The 23,397-nt window shown below is 42.2% G+C and overlaps 1 protein-coding gene and 1 long non-coding RNA gene across 2 annotated transcripts; one reads left to right on the plus strand and one right to left on the minus strand.

Moving 5' to 3' along the window:
- Window positions 1-576: 576 nt before the first annotated feature.
- LOC123757729 (uncharacterized) lies at window positions 577-5,600 on the minus strand. Its single transcript, XM_045741574.2, has 3 exons — window positions 5,437-5,600; window positions 2,984-3,055; window positions 577-2,736 (listed from the first exon to the last, which is right to left on the minus strand). The coding sequence occupies exons 2-3, from the start codon at window positions 3,052-3,054 to the stop codon at window positions 2,379-2,381; spliced, it is 429 nt and encodes a 142-aa protein (XP_045597530.1). The 5' UTR covers window position 3,055; window positions 5,437-5,600; the 3' UTR covers window positions 577-2,378.
- A 3,745-nt stretch (window positions 5,601-9,345) lies between these two features.
- LOC123757611 (uncharacterized) lies at window positions 9,346-22,440 on the plus strand. The gene is made up of 3 exons (XR_006772785.2): window positions 9,346-9,502; window positions 17,444-17,524; window positions 21,591-22,440. It is a non-coding gene; the product is annotated as an uncharacterized lncRNA (long non-coding RNA).
- Window positions 22,441-23,397: the final 957 nt, after the last annotated feature.

Below are 23,397 nucleotides of genomic sequence, written 5' to 3' on the forward strand. Positions count from 1 at the left end.
GGAAGCAGCACATTGCTGTGTATACCTAAACATGTTTAAAAATACATTGTTTGAGAGGAGTCTTGTAGAAATTGGTAAGAGTAATTATAATATAATGTTTCCATGATTCAGTGCTTACCTCTTGTGAAAATTGCTTAGAGTTGTTTAGTCAGAGTTGATTTGTTTTTTGTATTGAGGCTGGTATTTTCTAAATTGATTCCATGTACAGTATGTCTAACCTTCCTGTGAGATGGGAGTATTAGATAAACTTATAGCTAGTTTTTTATCTACACTGTAATATTCCATATAGAATAGGGTAGCAGCACATTGCTGTGTATACCTAATCTTCTTAATAAAAAAAATCAGTAATAAAGATTTTAAATTATAGTTTGTATTATTACAAATTCAGTACTGTATTATCCTTATTAAATCATGTTGACCATGGATCATTAAGATCTCATGTTGATATGTAATAGTCATATTTCTTTTGAACTGCTAATCCATGCTAATCATTCATTAAATTGTGCATTATGTCTCAATTTTTCACTTCCTTGGATATACTGTACAGTACAAAAAGATAGGATAAAAATAAACCAGTAATATTTCTTTCATTATATTTTTCATTTAAATAACTGCATCAATATTTTTACAACTGACAGGATTTGTTTTACCATACAGGTGCATTATTTGTTAAAAAAAAATTTGGTTTATTGTTACACACAATGGTGCTACATAGCCTTCCCAGCTTGGTGCCTTCTTTTAATACTTACTGATTAAAAAATAAATAATAAATACATTTTATTCAGGAAAAGTATATACAGTTGATTTACAAACATAATGTTGGATTTATAGACAGAGCTAGTACATACAATACCTAAAGCCACTAATACTCTAGCATTTCGGGCAAGGTGTGGGGTTAAAAACACAGACTAAAACTTAATAGTAATCGGGATTAGGTATAAATTGTGTTGAAATAAAGAATAAAAAATACAAAAAGGGGGGTTAACATAGCATAAATCAGCAATTGCACATGTTGGTGAACAGCGTTGTTTAAAAAATAGCAAGACATGGATTGACATTTAGGAGGTAAGTTAGGTTACATGGAGTTAATTAGGCAGTACTTGGTTTAACTCTTAAACTGGTTGAGAGAGGTACAGCCTTTGACATGATTCGGGAGGTCATTCCACATTCTGGGTCTCTTGATTTGTAGAGCACTTCTAGTTTGGTTACACACAGCCAAATTGAGTAACAGGAAGAGGTCTTGGACACAAATTTGTTCCATGCTAAATGTAGAGGAATCAGCTGAGTATTCCTCAAATAAAATAAGTTGCCTCAGCTTATAAGGTAAAAAAATAAGCATTTCTCAAATAAGTAGCTGCCTCACCTCACTGCCTTACTGCTACATAGCCTTCCAGGCATGGTGCCTTCTTTTGATAATTACTTGTTCCACACCCAAATTTTATAACAGGAAGAGGTCTTGGACCCTACTTCCCTCTCTCTTTTTTAATAATCTATATAGTCATAATTAAAGCTTTAAGTATTCAATGAATAAAGTTTGTGACATTTTTACCCTTCTCCTTACCTAACATCATTTGTGCAGCATATTTTTATTTTATGTCTCACCCAGATTTAATTTCAAAATAAAACCAAACTAAATAAATTAGAAATGGGTATGTATTGCTAAGGTACACCCTTACTACTAGGTGAACAGGGGCATTTGGTGATAGTAAATGATCGAGTCAGGCAGGGCTCATCACCTCTCATATTACATGTTCACCAGTGTTTATTTACTTAATAACCACGGGTATAATATCTTGCTATTATAAAACTAATTCTACTATCATCAAACACATATTTACTTCAAGTTTCAAGCAGAGAATGCATATATAACTAACACGAAGGACTCCTCTTCACTAGATTCACCAGCTATAATATTTTTGTCATGTTCCAATATCAAATCGATCTCAGTGTTATGTAGTAGAGAAAAAATGACTTATATCCAGTTTACGTAAAGCTACGAGTGGTGGAAACCACACTTAAATCCCGGAATGAACTTACGAAGGTTTTTCCACTTAGGGTAGTTACTTGAGTACGGACGTAGCTGCCACGAAGGCGCTAAGAGGGAAAACGTTCTTAGCTAAGAGGAAAAACCTTCGTAAGTACCTTCCTGAATCCGGCCCCTGAAGTTGATCAAGGGCGACCCGAGAAGCCTTAGTACAGCTCCCCCATCCCTGACAACAACAACAATTATCAGGTTGCCAGATCACCGGGAATGTAGAATATTCGTGTGTGTGTGTACTTTATAAAGTCACACACAAGACACGACAGCCACACACACACTAACTATACGAGCACTATACACACACACACACCCACACATATATAAAACACCTGTACATTTACAGGAGAGGCAACTCATCTCCATCCTTTGTCTGACTCATGAGGTTCTGAAAGTCCATCTTCCTCGAGTATTTATGAGCTAATTCCATAGCAGAGCCCTTGACTGCGACCAGCGCCGCCACCATCACTGCCGGGAATATAGGAAGGAACAAAAGCGACCACTCCAGTACCTCCTGTATGCTCTTTGTCTTCATCAGATATATAAACAGGGAGGAGAGGATGGCGAAGGGCGCAGCCAGGACGAAGCAGTGGCACAGTCTTAGTTCATCGGAGTCCTTGCCGAAGAGGAGGAGCATCAGGCTCTCCTGCAGGGAGGGCAGCTGAGGGTCGTCCTTGTAGTGCCAGCACCGTCGGCACCTGCAGGCAGCATTGTCTTAATATGTGCAGGATACATTGGTGTCAACAATCATCTCATCAATACAAGCCGTTACAATCAATTAAAATATAAGATTTTTCACAATAAATATATAAATATTTAATATATAAGCTTCAGTAAATTTAACATCTATAATAAAGATGCTTCAGACTAAAAGTTATCTATGGATCCAAATATACAGAGTATAGATTTAATTGATAAAATAAGCCAAGACCTGCAGCGACTGACCTGTTGGGGATCCGCAACCTTATTGTATCGTCGTTAATGTTGACTGTGATAGATTTACCACTGGCGGCCATGCTGTGTGGGCGGGGAGAGAATGTGTCTTAATAGATAGTAGACGTGTTAATAGATAGTAGACGTGATGGGTGTTATGGGCGTGCTACTTGTGGTGGTGTTATGGGCGTGTTACTTGTGGTGGTGTTATGGACGTGTTACTTGTGGTGGTGGTGTTATGGGCGTGTTACTTGTGGTGGTGGTGTAATGGGCGTGTTACTTGTGGTGGTGTTATGGGTGTGTTACTTGTGGTGGTGTTATGGGTGTGTTACTTGTGGTGGTGGTGTTATGGGTGTGTTACTTGTGGTGGTGTTATGGGTGTGTTACTTGTGGTGGTGTTATGGGCGTGTTACTTGTGGTGGTGTTATGGACGTGTTACTTGTGGTGGTGGTGTTATGGGCGTGTTACTTGTGGTGGTGGTGTTATGGGCGTGTTACTTGTGGTGGTGTTATGGGTGTGTTACTTGTGGTGGGTGTTATGGGTGTGTTACTTGTGGTGGTGTTATGGGTGTGTTACTTGTGGTGGGTGTTATGGACGTGTTACTTGTGGTGGTGGTGTTATGGGCGTGTTACTTGTGGGGGTGTTATGGGCGTGTTACTTGTGGTGGGTGTTATGGACGTGTTACTTGTGGTGGTGTTACGGGCGTGTTACTTGTGGTGGGTGTTATGGACGTGTTACTTGTGGTGGTGTTATGGACGTGTTACTTGTGGTGGTGTTATGGACGTGTTACTTGTGGTGGTGGTGTTATGGGCGTGTTACTTGTGGTGGTGTTATGGGTGTGTTACTTGTGGTGGTGTTATGGGTGTGTTACTTGTGGTGGTGGTGTTATGGGTGTGTTACTTGTGGTGGTGTTATGGGTGTGTTACTTGTGGTGGTGTTATGGGTGTGTTACTTGTGGTGGTGGTGTTATTGGTGTGTTACTTGTGGTGGTGGTGTTATGGGCGTGTTACTTGTGGTGGTGTTATGGACGTGTTACTTGTGGTGGTGGTGTTATGGGCGTGTTACTTGTGGTGGTGGTGTTATGGGCGTGTTACTTGTGGTGGTGTTATGGGCGTGTTACTTGTGGTGGTGTTATGGACGTGTTACTTGTGGTGGTGGTGTTATGGGTGTGTTACTTGTGGTGGTGTTATGGGTGTGTTACTTGTGGTGGTGTTATGGGTGTGTTACTTGTGGTGGTGTTACGGGCGTGTTACTTGTGGTGGGTGTTATGGGTGTGTTACTTGTGGTGGTGTTATGGACGTGTTACTTGTGGTGGTGTTATGGACGTGTTACTTGTGGTGGTGGTGTTATGGGCGTGTTACTTGTGGTGGTGTTATGGGCGTGTTACTTGTGGTGGTGTTATGGGCGTGTTACTTGTGATGGTGGTGTTATGGGCGTGTTACTTGTGGTGGTGTTATGGGTGTGTTACTTGTGGTGGTGTTATGGGTGTGTTACTTGTGGTGGGTGTTATGGGTGTGTTACTTGTGGTGGTGTTATGGGTGTGTTACTTGTGGTGGTGTTATGGGTGTGTTACTTGTGGTGGTGTTACGGGCGTGTTACTTGTGGTGGGTGTTATGGGTGTGTTACTTGTGGTGGTGTTATGGACGTGTTACTTGTGGTGGTGTTATGGACGTGTTACTTGTGGTGGTGGTGTTATGGGCGTGTTACTTGTGGGGGTGTTATGGGCGTGTTACTTGTGGTGGGTGTTATGGACGTGTTACTTGTGGTGGTGTTACGGGCGTGTTACTTGTGGTGGGTGTTATGGGTGTGTTACTTTTGGTGGTGTTATGGGCGTGTTACTTGTGGTGGTGTTATGGGTGTGTTACTTGTGGTGGGTGTTATGGGTGTGTTACTTTTGGTGGTGTTATGGGCGTGTTACTTGTGGTGGGTGTTATGGGCGTGTTACTTGTGGTGGTGTTATGGACGTGTTACTTGTGGTGGTGTTATGGGCGTGTTACTTGTGGTGGTGTTATGGGCGTGTTACTTGTGGTGTTACGGGCGTGTTACTTGTGGTGGTGTTACGGGCGTGTTACTTGTGGTGGTGTTACGGGCGTGTTACTTGTGGTGGTGTTATAAATTACAAATTTAGTATATTTAACCTATTATAATACAAGTCGGCCGACAACACCCAGCCCTAGCGTTCACGACCAGAGTGAAGTAACTGGAAATTAATAACCTGATAAAACAGACTGCAACATTGACTAATTAACTACTGTTGCATTACAGATTTGATGTCAATTCGAAATCCACAGGCGCACAATGGCCTATGTGGCTGTCGAATTTTGTAAATTTCATGATGCGGCCCCTAGGCTGTAGCCTAGTCCACGCCAGCCTCGCTGAGGTGGCTCTGATCGCTACTAAATCTCGGTATTGAACTTCAAATTATGGAATGTGAGGCATCGCAATATATCGTTGATCATTATTACCTGATACAAGTCCTGCCCTTCACTGCTGACAACGGCTGCGGCAGAAATGAGTCGTGGAACTCACACACCCTTCGACAGGCAGACCAACGTTCCCAGGGGCGTTCACTCAACGTTATAATGTTCAGCGTAGCAGCAGCAACTGAACACTGGACAAGTTATGGCACCGTACACGCCGGCCACCCACTCGCCCCACCCACGGTAAATTGCCATGCACGCTAAAATAATCCAATTTCTAACGGTTTCGTTTATAATTATAAAACAAATATACTCAAATAGTAGTATAATGTTTTCATTTTATATATATGTATATATATATTAAACGTTGTCCGTGAAGAGTGAAATGCTGTACTTAGAAATGCATGTATAGAATTGTGAGAAGTGAATTATAAAATTGGCAAGACTGGTGCATACTGAACACTTAACCTTCTACCAAGGGCGGAGGAGAGGGGAGGGGGGGGGGGGGATAAAAGTAATTTAATAATCATATTCATTATGGTGATCATGTTCATTATATGGTGATCATGTTCATTATAAAGTGACCATGTTCATTATATGGTGATCATGTTCATTATATGGTGATCATGTTCATTATATAGTGATCATGTTCATTATATGGTGATCATGTTCATTATATGGTGATCATGTTCATTATATGGTGATCATGTTCATTATATGGTGATCATGTTCATTATATGGTGATCATGTTCATTATATGGTGATCATGTTCATTATATAGTGATCATGTTCATTATATGGTGATCATGTTCATTATATGGTGATCATGTTCATTATATGGTGATCATGTTCATTATATGGTGATCATGTTCATTATATGGTGATCATGTTCATTATATGGTGATCATGTTCATTAATGTGATCATGTTCATTATATGGTGATCATGTTCATTATATGGTGATCATGTTCATTATATGGTGATCATGTTCATTAATGTGATCATGTTCATTATATGGTGATCATGTTCATTATATGGTGATCATGTTCATTAATGTGATCATGTTCATTTTTGTGATCATGTTCATTATATTTTGATCGGGGCAGCATGTACATGACTGTTAAGCTGCCGCCCAGTTGGGTGGGTGTGGAACAAGACTAGTACCTGTGTGACTCACCATAGATGTAAACTGCCTCGTATGGTGACTGTTGTGAGCCTCTTATTGAATCACTGGTGATATAAAATGATTATTGATATGCATATGTATTTGTGTACATGGATGTATAATATATATGTACATGTGTATGTAACATTAACATTTGTGTAACTAGCTACAAAAGATTGTCACTTGCTTAGCTAAACGAACTATGTGGTTCAGTTCCTGATCCCATTATGTGCCTCTGTAACCCTTTCCACCACCACCCTCGGGATGAGCATGGGGTGCATAATAAAGAATTATTATTATTAACATCTTTATTGACAAAATTAATTACAATTTTGCCTAATTTGAGGATTTTGATAGTCTTATTAAAGTGAGGATAATGCTCGTATTCACTGTCACGCAGGACAGAGGGTCATACATAAGACAATAAGTCTAAACTGTAGGCTGAAGCACATATATATCATGGTTACAATCAATGTTTTAATGTATGGATATGTGAAAACAACTTTCTACTGTGCACTGCCACACAAGAGCAGAGATGGGTTCATAAGTGATGCAGCTTAGAAGTAATATAAATAAAAATTGTTCTTCATTCTTTAAAATGGACAAGCAAATTTTGGGTAAATTGTTAGGATGTCGTCCAGAACACCTGAGTCAATAAAATAGTTACACAGTTGGTGGTACAAGAGGCCAGGAGGTCTAAAGTCCTTTACGGTTTCACATTCATCAATATAGTGTTCTAGTGAATGCATTAAAGGTTTATCACAGAGTTTACAATCTGAATATTCTGGTAGTGGCTCAGCCTCACTAACCTGCCAGATGTGTCTATAGCCAAGGCGAATTCGCGCAGTGACTACATCACATTGCCTGGTCCGGTTACTGTGCTGACCATACAAATACCTATTATTACAAAACTTGTCATAACTTTTAATACTGCAGCTTTCAGGTCTCTGGGCATTTCTTAGTTCTTCTAAATCTGAATTAATTTCTTTAATTTGTATGTTTCTAATAACTGTATTAGATAGTCCAAAGTCATAATCAATGTTTTCTTTCCTGCAAGCCTCATTGGCCAAATTATATACAAGAGTTTTTATCATTGGCAAAAATTACATTCCATTTAATATTACAAGCTACTTTCGACATACATTGTGATGGGTTATTTAAGGACTGCAGAGCACTTTTAGAGTCACAGAAAATAACTCCACCACCATTGAGCTTAAGGTATTCAGTGGCTAGATAAATGCCCAATAGCTCGGTCTGTGTCGTGCTTGCCCAGTTGTTCAATCTCTGTGTACTAGTCATGATCATTTCATTCCCTTTATACACTGCACATGCACAACCTGTTCTACCAGTGCCTAACTGCACAGAGCCATCAGTAAAGGCATAGGATTCAGTCGGTTTGAGAATTTGAAGATGACTGTCAATAGCTTTTTCACTGATGAGGGTATAATGCAGAGAGACCTCCACATCTTTCCAAGGGGGAATATAGTGAATAGTTTTATCAGGGTTAAGAGACACATTCAGTTTCTGAAGATTATAGGCACAACAACTGAGCCGCACACTGTAGGGAGTTTTTTGCGGCGGATTGAGGGAACAGTCAGAATAATAAAGAAAGAATTGAAATCAATTCCTTACGCCTTATTCCCTTATATATATATATTTTTTAATATATATATATATATATATATATATATATATATATATATATATATATATATATATATATATTTATATATATATATGATCCTGTTATTGTTTTTGTTGATCCTTTTACTGTTTTTTGTTGATCCAATATTTGTTTTTGTTGATCCTGTTATTGTTTTTGTTGATCCTGTTACTGTTTTTGTTGATCCTGTTACTGCTTTTGTTGATCCTGTTATTGTTTTTGTTGATCCTGTTACTGTTTTTGTTGATCCTGTAACTGTTTTTGTTGATCCTGTTACTGTTTTTGTTGATCCTGTTACTGTTTTTGCTGATCCTGTTACTGTTTTTGCTGATCCTGTTACTGTTTTTGTTGATTCTGTTACTGTTTTTATTGATACTGTTACTGTTTTTGCTGATCCTGTTACTGTTTTTGTTGACCTTGCTACTGTTTTTACTGATCTTGTTACTGTTTTTGTTGATCATGTTGCTGTTTTTGTTGATCTTGTTACTACTTTTGTTGATCATGTTGCTTTTTTTGTTGATCATGTTGCTGTTTTTATCCTGTTATTGTTTTTGTTGATCCTGTAGCTGTTTTTTATTATCCTTTTGCTGTTGTTGCTGATCCAGCTGCTGTTTTTGTTTATCCTGTTTTTGTTGATCCTGTTACTCTTTTTGTTGACTTATATGATACTTTTAATTGTCAGCTATAAAAGTTTGCGTAATGCACACATCCTAATTACAACTCTAAACGTATAGTCTTGTATATTTGGAAATGACTGAAACAAAAACGAATCTGGCATTGAACAAATTGTTGAGCGCAAGATATAGAGAGAGCCAAGTCAGATACGTTTAGGTCCCAGACAAGGAAGCCCGCACAAGGCAGCGTCTGAAGTGGACACGTATGGTACGGTCACTGGACAGTGTTACCAACACAACGGATACCCAACAGAAAGCATTCGTGTGAGGCACATAGTTCAATGTTATTGAGCTGCTTACAACCAGTTCTACCTAAACAGAGTAAATGTTATACAAAAAACAATTCAAGATAAGAATTTATCGAATATAATTATGCAGTTTGGAAAACAAAATACGGACAAATGGTTGTAAACCCCTAGACATGATATAAAATTGGCGCTTACCGGCAACTGTCCGTGAGTGATGACGTAAGAGGGGCGGGGTTAATGTTTTAGTTAATCTGTCCTCCTGGCTCCGCGCTGTTGTGGTGACGAGACCTCTTCCTTCCTCCCCGCCTGCCACTCTTCACACCGATTCAACGGTACTTCAAACAGCTTTGGCGCGGAACGACGTACGTAGTTACATTACGTATACAGTTTAGTTTATGTAGTTGAAACAGCAAATAAGATGGTAGTCGAGTTTTGTGTGTTTAGCTAGTATTTTTCTGTCATAATTGTATTGTGTTAAATAATAAACACATGATTCTGTTACGCGCATATGGGGTCTACACAGTGTGTGTGTACTGTATATATTTTGCGCGTGCAAACATACGCACACACACACACACACGCACGCACGCCCACGCACACGCACGCACACGCACACGCACACACACACACACACACACACACAAACCTTCTGGAATTCTATGATAAAATAACGAGGATAAGACAGGACAGAGATGGTTGGGCAGACTGCATATTTCTGGACTGCCAAAAAGCCTTTGATACAGTACCGCACATGAGACTGCTGTTCAAGCTCGAGAGGCAGGCGGGGGTGGGGGGAAAGGTCCTAGAATGGATAAGGAACTACCTAACAGGAAGGAGCCAAAGAGTTACGGTAAGGGGCGAGAAGTCGGACTGGCGAACAGTAACAAGTGGAGTACCACAAGGATCGGTGCTGGGACCAATTCTATTTCTTGTGTATGTTAACGACATGTTTACAGGCGTAGAGTCCTACATGTCGATGTTTGCGGATGATGCAAAGTTGATGAGAAGAGTTGTGACAGATGAGGATTGCAGGATCCTCCAAGAGGACCTGAACAGATTGCAGAGATGGTCAGAGAAATGGCTACTAGAATTCAACACGAGCAAATGTAAAGTTATGGAAATGGGACTAGGAGATAGGAGACCAAAGGGACAGTACACAATGAAGGGGAACAGCCTACCTGTAACGACGCGTGAAAGAGACCTGGGGGTGGACGTAACACCTAATCTATCTCCTGAGGCACATATTAATAGGATAACGACAGCAGCGTACTCTACACTGGCAAAAGTTAGAACATCATTCAGAAACCTAAGTAAGGAGGCATTTAGGGCGCTTTACACTGCCTACGTAAGGCCAGTCTTAGAGTATGCCGCCTCATCATGGAGTCCCCATCTGAAGAAGCATATAATGAAACTGGAAAAGGTTCAGAGGTTTGCAACGAGACTCGTCCCAGAGCTACGAGGGATGGGGTATGAAGAGCGCCTGAGGGAACTGTGCCTTACGACACTAGAAAGAAGAAGGGAGAGGGGGGACATGATAGGAACGTATAAGATACTCAGAGGAATTGACAGAGTGGACATAGACGAAATGTTCACACGGAATAGTAACAGAACGAGAGGACATGGATGGAAGCTTGAAACTCAGATGAGTCACAGAGATGTAAGGAAGTTTTCTTTTAGCGTGAGAGTAGTGGGGAAATGGAATGCTCTTCAGGAACAGGTTGTGGAAGCAAATACTATTCATAATTTTAAAACCAGGTATGATAGGGAAATGGGACAGGAGTCATTGCTGTAAACAACCGATGCTCGAAAGGCGGGATCCAAGAGTCAATGCTCGATCCTGCAAGCACATATAGGTGAGTACATATAGGTGAGTACACACACACACACACACACACACACACACACACACACACACACACACACACGCACGCACGCACGCACGCACGCACGCACGCACGCACACACACACACACACACACACACACACACACACACACACACATACACACACACACACACATATATATATATATGAGCCACAGACATATTAGAAAGAACTTTTTTAGTGTCAGAGTGGTTGACAAATGGAATGCATTAGGCAGTGATGTGGTGGAGGCTGACTCCATACACAGTTTCAAGTGTAGATATGATAGAGGCTCAGGAATCTGTACACCTGTTGATTGACGGTTGAGAGGCGGGACCAAAGAGTCAGCTCAACCCTCGCAAACACAAGTAGGTCAGTAGAACTAGATGAGTACACACACGTGTGTGTACTCACTTATACTAGGTGAGTACACACACACACACACATGGGTCTGGTAGCTGAGTGGACTGCGCACAGGTCTCATAATTCTGTGGCCCGGGTTCGATTCATGGACCAGACAGAAACAAATGGACAAAGGTTCTTTCACCCCTGATGCTCCCGTTACCTAGCAGTAAATAGGTACCAGGGAGATAGACAGCTGTTAAGGAGCTGCTTCCTGGGTGTGTGTGGGGGGGGGGGAATAAAAAATTAGTTAGTTACAGCCGATTGACAGTTGAGAGACGGGCCGAAAGAGCAGAGCTCAAACCCTGCAAGAACAAATAGGTGAATACACACACACACACTGTGTGTGTATGTGTGTGCTTGCTATTTTGGACGGCCATTGCGGGGGACCGTAGTCCTAATTGCCCGAGTTCGATTCCCGGCCGACGGGAAACAAATGGCCAGAATTTCTTTCACCTGATGCACCAGTTCACCGAACAGTGAATGGGTACCTAGGAGTTAGACAGCTGCTACGGGCAGGTGTCTAACGCCATGTGTGTGTGTACTCACCTAATTGTACTCACCTAATTGTGCTTGCGGGGGTTGAGCTTTGGCTCTTTGGTCCCGCCTCTCAACTGTCAATCAACTGGTGTACAGATTCCTGAGCCTACTGGGCTCTATCATATCTACATTTGAAACTGTGTATGGAGTCAGCCTCCACCACATCACTTCCTAGTGCATTCCATTTATTAACTACTCTGACACTGAAAAAATTCTTTCTAACGTCTCTGTGGCTCATCTGGGTATTAAGTTTCCACCTGTGTCCCCTTGTTCGTGTCCCACCCGTGCTGAAGAGTTTGTATTTGTCCACCCTGTCAATTCCCCTGAGAATTTTGTAGGTGGTTATCATGTCTCCCCTTACTCTTCTGTTTTCCAGGGATGTGAGGTTCAGCTCCTTTAGCCTTTCCTCGTAGCTCAATCCTCTCAGTTCCGGGACAAGCCTGGTGGCATACCGCTGAATCTTCTCTAACTTTGTCTTGTGTTTAACTAGGTATGGACTCCAGGCTGGAGCTGCATACTCCAGGATTGGTCTTACATAAGTGGTATACAGGGTTCTGAAAGATTCCTTACACAAGTTTCTGAAGGCAGTTCTTATGTTGGCCAGTCTAGCATATGCCGCTGATGATATTCTTTTGATGTGGGCCTCTGGGGACAGGTTCGGTGTGATATCAACCCCCAGATCCTTCTCTCTATTTGATTCTTGCAGGATTTCCCCTCCCAGATGATACCTTGTGTTCAGCCTCCTGCTCCCTTCGCCTAATTTCATCACCTTACACTTTCCAGAGTTGAACTTCAGCAGCCATTTTCTAGACCATTCCTCCAGTTTATCCAGGTCATCCTGTAGTCTCTGTCTATCTTCATCCGTCTTGATTCTTCTCATAATTTTTGCATCATCAGCAAACATCGAGAGGAATGAGTCTATACCCTCTGGAAGATCGTTCACATATATTAGAAACAGGATGGGTCCAAGTACTGAGCCCTGTGGGACTCCGCTGGTGACATCTCGCCACTCTGATGTCTTCCCCCTCACCGTTACTCGCTGTTTCCTGTTGCTTAAGTACTCCCTTATCCACTGGAGCACCTTCCCTTTTACTCCTGCCTGTTGCTCCAACTTTTTTAACAGCCTTTTATGGAGTACTGTGTCAAAGGCTTTTTGGCAATCCAGGAAAATGCAGTCGGCCCACCCTTCTCTTTCCTGCCTAATTTTCGTTGCCTGGTCATAAAATTCTATTAAACCTGTGAGGCACGATTTACCATCTCTGAACCCATGTTGGTGGTGCGTTACAAAGTTATTTCCCTCCAGATGCTCTACGAGCCTTTTCCTCACGATCTTCTCCGGCACCTTGCATGGTATACAAGTTAGGGAAACTGGCGTGTAATTCAGTGCCTCTTGCCTGTCACCCTTTTTGTATATTGGGACCACGTTAGCTGTCTTCCAACTTTCTGGTAAGTCTCCTGTTTCCAGTGACCTGTTATACACCATAGAGAGTGGCACACTTAGTGCTTCTGCACCTTCCTTTAGTATCCATGGTGAGATTCTATCAGGCCCAACAGCCTTTGTCACATCTAGCTCCAGCAGACACCTTTTGACCTCATCACTGGTGAGGTCAAATTCCTCCAAGGTTGCTTGGTTTGCCGCCTCCTCATTTAGTGCAGGGGCTTCTCCTTGTTCTATTGTGAAGACCTCCTGGAATCTCTTGTTGAGTTCTTCACACACCTCCTTGTCATTCTCTGTGTATCTGTTCTCCCCTTTCCGCAGCTTCATCACTTGTTCCTTCACTGCTGTTTTCCTCCTGATATGGCTGTGGAGCAGCTTTGGTTGGGTTTTGGCTTTACTCGCGATGTCATTTTCAAACTGTCTCTCTGCTTCCCTCCTCACTCTGATGTACTCATTTCTGGCCCTCTGGTATCTCTCCCTGCTCTCTGGTGTTCTGTTATTTCTGTAGTTTCTCCATGTTCTTTTACTCAGTTGTTTCGCTACCTTACATTCCTGGTTGAACCATGGGTTTTTCTGTTGTTTTTCGTTTTTCTCCTTTTGGACGGGGATAAACCTGTCTGCAGCTTCCTGGCACTTTTGGGTGACAATATCCATCATGACCTGCACATTCTTGTCTCTAAGTTCTGTTTCCCATGGTATTCCCCTGAGGAAGTTCCTCATCTCGTCATATTTTCCTCTTCGGTAATTCAGTCTTTTCCCCTCCACTCCCATCCTTGGATAGGTTATCCCTACCTCCACCAAGTACTCAAAGGTCAGCACACTGTGGTCACTCATTCCTATGGGGGCTTCAACTTTGACTTCCCTTATTTCTGACTCATTCAGGGTGAATATTAAGTCGAGTCTAGCTGGTTCATCATTGCCTCTCATTCTTGTGGGTTCCTTGACATGCTGGCTCAGAAAATTCCTTGTTGCCACTTCCAGGAGTTTAGCTCGCCACATATCTGCACCACCATGTGGGTCCCCATTCTCCCAGTCTATCTTTCCATGGTTGAAATCACCCATGATTAAGAGTCTTGAGCCATTCCTGCAGGCAACTGAAGCTGCTCTCTCTATTATATTAATGGTTGCCATGTTGTTCCTATCAAACTCCTGTCTAGGTCTTCTGTCATTTAGGGGAGGGTTGTAAATGACTGTCACTATTATCTTAGGTCCACCCATTGTTATAGTTCCTGTTATGTAATCTCTGAATCCGTCACAGCCCGGAATTTCCATCTCATCAAAACTCCAGTCCTTCCTTATCAGCAGGGCCACTCCTCCACCTCCTCTCCCTTCCCTCTCTTTCCTTACTATATAGTAGTCCTTTGGAAACACAGCATCTGTTATGACTCCTGACATTTTTGTTTCTGTTAGTCCTATTACATCAGGGTTTTCTTCTTGCACCCTTTCTGCCAGTTCACTTGCTTTATTGGTAATCCCATCAATGTTTGAGTACATTACCTTGAAGCTCACTTTCTTATATCCAATTTCACCCACACTCCCTACAAGTGTAGAAGGTTGTTCTATGGTCCTTGCTACTTGGGTAGGCTCCTCCTCCTGTGAGGTAGTTGCCAGGGGTTCAGGGGGAGGTGGAGTGGGGGGTGGAGGGCTTAGGTCTTCCTCAGGCCTGCTTGGGTCAGGAAGAAGTCCTGGGGGTGAGGGAGCAGAGATTGCTTGGGGAGAGGGCACGCCCTCCTGCGGTGTAGTTGACAGGGGTTTGGAGGGAGGTGGAGTGGGGGATAGAGGGCTTTGGTCTTGCTCAGGCCTGCTTGGGGCAGGGAGAAGACCAGGGGCTGGGAAAGCAGGGGCTACTTGGGGTAAGGGGAGGGGAGGATTTGGGTTTCATGATGGGCATTATGAAGGGGCAAGGAAGGGTTTGTGCTGGGGGGTAGGGCGAGGGCCCTATTGGGTGGTGGACTGGGGTGTTGCATTCCCCCCTGGGGTTCCTGGGTTGCTGGATTGGGGTTCCCCACTCCCTCTCTGGGATTGCTGGGTTGGAGGCTGAGGTTCCCTGGCTCTCTTCCCTCTCCTTGCGCCTTTTCCTTGCATCTGATGCCCTTACTATCTCGTCTCTGGTCATGTCCCTCTGAACATATACCTCTTTGTAGTTCCTTACATACCTCAGTTTGCTCTTCCTTACAAGAATGTCCTCTTTGATGTCCTCGCTTTTGAATACTACCTTGATCAATCTTTTTTTGTCTCTGTTGTACTGGCCAATCCGGAAAAACTGTTCTATGTCTCGTTCAGCCCCTTCCATTCCTATCTCCTTTAATGTCCCTGCCACTGCAGCTTTGTCTTTAGTCCTCGTTTCCTCCCTTGTGGAGCCCTCTTGTTCCTTGATACCTACCACTACTACAGCTCTTTTCCTTTCCATTAGCTGGCTTGTGCATCTAGCTGCCTCCTGTGAGGTTACTGCTTTCATTACAACATCCTTGACTGTGGACATTGCTCCTGGGCTCTTGAGCATTTCAGCAAAGGTTGGGCCAATTGTAGGGGTCCCTGCCATAGCTACATCTCCTGGCACCTGGGGGTTGGTCCCCTGGGCCAGAGTCTGAGGAGGGCCTGTTTTTAGGCTTTTTATCTCCTCTTGTGCTGCACTTAGTTCTATCTGCAGCTTACATATAGTTTCCCTCAGGTCCTTCAATTCCCCACTGACTTCCTTCCATGCCTTAGCAATCATCTCCATGAATGACTCGTCCAGTCCCTCTCCTCCAGCTTCATTCTGTTGTCTTACCATCCCGCTTGACCTGTGTGTGTGTGTGTGTGTGTGTGTGTGTGTGTGTGTGTGTGTGTGTGTGTGTGTGTGTGTGTGTCTGTGTGTGTGTCTGTATGTGCGTCTGTGTGTGTGTCTGTATGTGCGTGTGTGTGTGTCCGTGTGTGTCTTTGTGTGCGTGCGTGTGTGAGTGTGTGCGTGTGTGCGTGTGTGTGTGTGTGTGTGTGTGTGTGTGTGTGTGTGTGTGTGTGTGTGTGTGTGTGTGTGTGTGTGTGTGTGTGTGTGTGTGTGTGTTGGGTGCGGGGGTGTTTGTGTATAGGGGAAGGGGTAGGGAGGTGTCTTGGGGCAGTGTAAGGCGTGGGAAGGTGAGGGGTGAGATGGTGAGCGGTCACCAGGGTATCATGTGTCAAGCCCCACCCAAGTGAGCCACGGAGTTGTATATTTGAGATATTGAGACCTACTTTAAATTAGGTATTTTAAGTCACTCTGTACACCTTATTGATGACCTAGAGAGGGGTACCTACCGTCAGCTCACCCCGAGCAAGCACGCCTAGGTGAGTTTGAAGAGATGTCCTTATGACGGGGTTGGTCGCTTGCCCTCTCCTCTCTCTGGTATCAATGTTGTCTCCACGTGCTACTGTTGTCTCCACGTGCTCCTGGTAACATTCGTTCCTATCTTCCTCACTGGTCGTCACCACTATGTGCACTTAGCATACGATCCTAAACGGTGCCCACACTTCGGGGGATCAATCACTAAGTATGCTACAATCCGCTTCACAACACATTACTCAGCAAACAAAACGTAGGTCCTGCTAGGCTGGGTGGCTAGGCTGACCCAACGGTACACACTGATCTTGCCACTCGGCCTTATTTTTGTTTCTTAATTGCTCTACCGCTGTAGGAGCTCACTGTACACTTGATCACTGCGTTTGCGTACACTTCTGTGACAAAAAACTATGTTTCTTGTCTCGGTGACCCTTCAATGTCTCGAGATAATTGATGTTATTCGCGGACCCTACGGTCCGTATGTGTATGTATGTAATTATGTGTAAGGATATGCATCTGTATATACTTACACACACGAGAGAAATTTATTTAGTAGACATAATAGAGGAAAAATAGATTGGTTAGAAAGACGGAGACCAAAAGCTAATAGCTCGAGTCTGTAGGCACAAATGGTAAATATACACACACACTGTGGCACCTACCCTTGAACGTATGAATGTTCTTTGATAATGTGTTAGTGCGCCTGTGATATATGTTCATTCTGGGTGTAGAGTAGTAACTTACAACTTCCTTGGGTTATACAGCTGACATACAATGGCTGAACAAGACAATCGTGGACGGATGTATTTTGACTCCAGCAACCTCAACATCACCCTTCCCAACAGGTAAGGGGAATATTATCAGGTTTTATCCTAGTCCTCCCTTTCCCTCCTATTCTTATTTATCTATATCTGTTTGGCTCCGTTTTACTTGATAAAAATAATTTTTATTAGTGCTTCTCCTGATAATTACCTTACCTCTTCACAATTTCTCACTGGTGTGTATGGTTGAGCTCCAGCTTCTGGGTCCTGACGTAAACATCGATCACCCGTGAATATTGATAATTCTTATTTAAACTTGATTGACATGCTTCTAATCAATATGTAGTACGTTTTATCAGTGTTATGAGTGAGTTTGTTGGTACTCGGGCCTGAACTTAAATTTTGTGAGAAAAAAAATTATTGTGGTTAATGTGTCAAAAGCCTTAAACATGTCAACAAATAGACTTGGGCCTGAACTTAAATTTTGTGAGAAAAAAAATTATTGTGGTTAATGTGTCAAAAGCCTTAAACATGTCAACAAATAGACTTACTTATGCGGTATTCATTTTGTCAAGAGCTGCATATATCAAGTCAAGCGTATTAGTTAAAGCATCGTTGGCGCTTTTGTGGGGAGTCGGGAGCCATACTGGCAAGAACTTAAGTATATTACACTGGTCTACAGCCAGAATGCTTCTGTAACAAATGAAATCAATTCTGACTTAATTCGGGATCACTGAGACCAGAAATGATGTTTAAAATTGTTGAGTAGCTACAATTTTCATCCAACACGAGTCTTAAAGCTGGTTTGTTGCATAATGGAAGTGTTTGCCATCAATTCCATTGGATTATGTAACCCAAATAAGGGAACTTATGAAAACATAAAGCAGTTTTTGAAGTGCATATACAATGACCAGCATCAGTGGCAGCTCTGTGGGGACTTGAAGATTGTTGCTGTTGTGATGGGTCTACAGGGTGGATACATAAATTACTGGTGTTGTCATTGTGAGTGAGACAGTCGTGCTAGAGATTCCCACTTGTCATGAGAGACTGGCCACTCCGTCTATTATTGGAGCCAGGGGTGAAAAAGGTTAAGCATCCAACACTTTATGAATAAGGGTTGATTTTGTTACCACCCTTATACAAGTAATATCAAATTAGGAATTATAATTATTTGAATTCAGCACGTCAAAATGCAAGGTAAACAGCTCTTTTTCAGCTCCGAAACAAACAACTTATGAACATGTGTTGACCAGTATTATGCTTAGCTAGGTAGGACTAATGCTGTTTGTACATTAAATTTATATATATGTTGGGTAAAGTGGGCAGGATATTGTTCTAAAGTTGCTGGTTTCAGTGATATCTCCATTTTTATGGCCTGGGATTGCTCTAGCCTTTTTTAATGATATCAGGGAAGCTACATTTCAGGATTTTTGGTTTATAAATTAAGATTGTTTTTTCACATAGTTTACCTAATCTTTTTTTAAGAGAAAATTATACAATTAACATCTGATCAAATTATTGGGGATAGATACAGAGACTCGGGATAGTTGCTTGGAAGATAGTAATTTACATTGTAAGTAATGGTAATGTCTTCTCACAGACTTAATAACATAAGGTAAAAATCCTCACATGTATTTGTGAAATTTTTGTGAAGAAATTACACAAGTCTTTCGCACTCTCCTGAGTGCTTTCTCAAGGTCTAAGTGAGGGATTAGGACGAGACTTACATCTTAACGTCTAATGAGGCTGTTATCCTGGATCCAGTCCTCTTATCCTTGTTGACCTCCTGACCAGGTCACCTCTACTCCCGACTGGCGAGGCACCTGCGGTAATGTCTTCTATGGAATTATGGTCCTTTCTGCAATCCTCATATTCTGGGAAGTGGAGTTGTTATTAATAGAGGTGTTCATCTGGATGCTCTCCCTCGTAACCCTCTCCATACCCCCAAGGAACACGGCTACCTACCTACCTTGAGGCTACCTTGAGGTGCTTCCGGGGCTTAGCGTCCCCGCGACCCGGTCGTCGACCAGGCCTCCTGGTTGCTGGACTGATCAACCAGGCTGTTGGACGCGGCTGCTCGCAGCCTGACGTATGAGTCACAGCCTGGTTGATCAGGTATCCTTTGGAGGTGCTTATCCAGTTCTCTCTTGAACACTGTGAGGGGATTGCCAGTTATGCCCCTTATGTGTAGCGGAAGCGTGTTGAACAGTCTTGGGCCTCTGATGTTGATAGAGTTCTCTCTCAGAGTACCTGTGGCACCTCCGCTTTTCAACGGGGGTATTCTGCACATCCTGACATGTCTTCTGGTCTCGGCTAATGGGACTGTTTACATTAATCCATTTATTGATATCTAATTTTAATTCATATAGGATCATTTTCCTAGTAAAGCTATCCTCCGAAGTAAAGCTTTTGTTACCAGCAAAATTATTCAGCATATTTATTAGAACCCCTTCCACTACCCTTCTAGTTCTAATATTATTACTTATAGATTATTTCACATTTCTAAAAATCAATATTGTGATCCTATTCCCAACTGTGGTTAGCTACAGCACTGTCGCCAGCCATGATTCTACACACTTTCTTATGTTCTTCAGTTCTGATCTCAAGTTTTTGTCCTGTTCTCCCACATAGACTTCATTGCAGTATCTACAAGGAAATATATAAACGCCTCCCGGATTTCTATCACACTTACGGGCTACTCATGCCCGTGCCACCTCTTGGGTGGCGTAATCTTATCAATCTTCTATCACAAACCCTTTCCCTAATTGTAGTTCAGTGCCTTCAATCTGTCTCCTTTGTATATCGGGATTACATTTGTGTCTTCCAAATTTTTGGCAGTTCTCTTACCAGCGACTATACACCATTGAGAGTCATAGGCTTATGCTTCTGCTCCCTCTTTTAGTATACATGGTGAGAGTTCGTCTGTGCCAACAGTCTTTGCCACATCCAGTTCAATCAAATGCGTCCTTACTTCCGCATTGGTAATCTGAAACTTCTCTAGTGGTGCTTGGTTAGATATTCCCTCTTATTTCAGGAACTTCACTTTGTTCTATTGTTAAGACCTCCTGGAATCTCTTGAGTTTCTCAAACACCTTGTAATTTGTAGTGAACACATCTGCCCCTATCCTCAGTTTCATTATCTGTTTATTTGCTATGTCATTTTCGTACTATCTTTCTTCCCCTTCTCACCCTGAGGTACTCGTTCCAGGTCCTCTGGTATCATCCTCTCCTCTCTGGTGTCCTGTTATTTATGTAGTTTCTCCATGTCCTTGTACTTAGTTTAGTTGCTTTGCCACTTTACATCCCCGAATAAACCATAAGTTTAATTATGTTAATCGCACTTAGTTTTTTCCCCTTTGGACTGGGACGAACTTCTCTGCTGCCTCCTTACACTCATTTCATTGCTTTGTTGTCTTCTGGGTGATGTAGTCCATCTTGTCTTGGGCAGGTTTTCTTTGAGCTCTGTTTCCCATGGTATTTCTATTAGGAATTTTCTTATCTCGTAGTTTTCCGTTCGGTATATATGCCAGATTTTTGTACCCATACATTTCATACATTTGGGTGTGTGTACACATTCGTTTGTGTCTACCTGTATGTATGTTTGTGTGTATACAAATATGTGTGTGTGAATCCATACATTTGTGTGTGTACCTGTACATGTGTATTCACCTAGTTGTGCTTGCGGGGATTGAGCTCTACTCTTTCGGCCTGCCTGTCAACTGTCAATCAATCAACTGTTACTCACTATTAACTAATTTTTTCTTCTTCACACACATACACTCCCAGGAAGCAGACCATAACATCTGTCTAACTCCCAGGTACCTATTTTACTGTTAGGTAACAGTGCATCAGAGTGAAAGAACCTCTGCCCATTGTTTCTCGCCGGCGCCGGGAATCGAACCCCAGACCGCAGGATTACAGGTCCAGCGTGCTGTCCACTCAGCCACCGGCCCCTATATGTGTGTGTATCCATACGTTTGTGTCTACCTGTATGGTTGTGTGTGTGAGAGCATGGGTAAGTGCCTCTCCATTATAGTCAACACCTGGCATATAATGTTATCACTGTATAGTCAACACCTGGCATATAATGTTATCACTGTATAGTCAACACCTGGCATATAATGTTATCACTGTCCTTTCCCTCCTTCAGGTGTTCCCGCTGCCACCACTACAGGAAGGACGGGGAAGCCCCAAACCTGTGGGAGAGTCTGGTAATTGTGCTGTACAAGGCAGTGAGGGCCAGTCCATGCAATGTTTTTAAGCTGTTGGCCAAAGCTTACCTCGTGTACATCTCTCTTACTTGCCTAGGTCTAATCGTCAATCTTTTGGCCGATCAAGAATCACAATTTCCTGAGATGTGTTTTCTGATGTCTTACATATTGTCCATATGCTGCTGCTACTATTTTGTATACAATCAAGCCAAAGATATTAGGGATAATATTACTAAGCTACAGAACACACCACTGTATACTTGCTTAGAAATGAATGATGAAAACTGAGGGTCAACACCACGCTGTGTCCGGCCACTGGGCCGGACTCCCAGTGGCCGGACACACATTGGCCTCCAAGTGCACGTTCAGACCTGGACGGTCGTCTACGTTTAAGGATTTACTATGGTGCTCGATTCACGGGAGGAACAGACATGGTTGGGCACGTTTCCTTTCACCTGATGGCTCTGTTCACCTAGCATTAAATAGGTATCCAGGAGTTAGGTAACTGTTGTGGGGTTTTGTCGAGGCTTCTAGTCCTCGACAATGATGGGAACTGTGTGCAGGTTGGGCAAAATTATATATTAATTTAGCCAGTAAAGATGTTAATAGTAAGAAAGGCGCTTTATAAATGCTATATCTGGTGTGATGAGTTATTAAAACAAACATTTACCTATTTTTGGAATTGTTTATGTTCAACGTACTTTCACCTTCATGTATATATTTAAGTAGATGAATAAATAATGTTCAATGTTTATTTTTATTATCTATTTTATAAAAATTTTACCACAACGCATTTTTAATAGGCCTACCAGTTTCATATCTTTTTATTCTTACTTTAACCACTTTTGGTGGTAAACTCATATATTTGCACTTGCCATCTCTTCTCCCAGACTGCTGAAATCGTAAAAATGCCAGGTTTAGTTTAATTTAGTTCATTTATTATGGACCCCATACCCATCTTGTGGGCGGTAGTGGAAAGGGTTACAGAGGCACATAATAGGGCTCAGGGACTGACATGTTAACACAGGAATATGCGGGGATAAAAATGTTGCCAGCACCATGTGAGGATTCAGTGAAGCTGAGAATCTTCTAAATTGCTATTTACTACTGTATAACATATATGGACGATGTAATGCACTTAACGCAGAGCTGTTACCGAAACCTACAGGTAACGCAGCTGTGTTATGTATGGGTGACTTTAATGCTCGTCACACTGCTCTTGGTCATGTTCAGTGTAACACTAATAGAAGTGTCTTCTTGAAATACTTTACTGATTATAATACTACTTTGTATGATACTGATAAACAGACCCATTTATTGGGAGGTAGGCTGGATTATGTGGTTGGGTACAGCCTAGCAGATAGCAACGTCAACGTTAAGCTCATTCCAGAACTAGTAAGTGATCATTTTGCAATATATTGTGAGTACAATGTAGCGGATATTAGGTCTAATCATCATCCTAGGGTTAAAATTAACATTCTAGACAATCTTAAACCGTACTTTAGGGCTTATGTACACAAGTGGTACACTGGATATACACCTGTATCAGTGGACCACTTTTACAATGATCTTGTCAGTATCATTACCAGTTATTATGATACCTGGGTTAAATTAAGGAAAAAAAAAAGAACACTCATTCTTCCTCATTGACAGAGGATCCTATTATTATTGCAGAGCTAAAGTGCTTCAGCTGCTGACTCTTATAAACGAGACAAAACAGCTGACAATTTACTTGCATTCCTCAAT

This window comes from Procambarus clarkii, chromosome 19 (genome assembly GCF_040958095.1).
Source record: "Procambarus clarkii isolate CNS0578487 chromosome 19, FALCON_Pclarkii_2.0, whole genome shotgun sequence".
NCBI classification, from domain to species: Eukaryota; Metazoa; Arthropoda; class Malacostraca; order Decapoda; family Cambaridae; genus Procambarus; species Procambarus clarkii.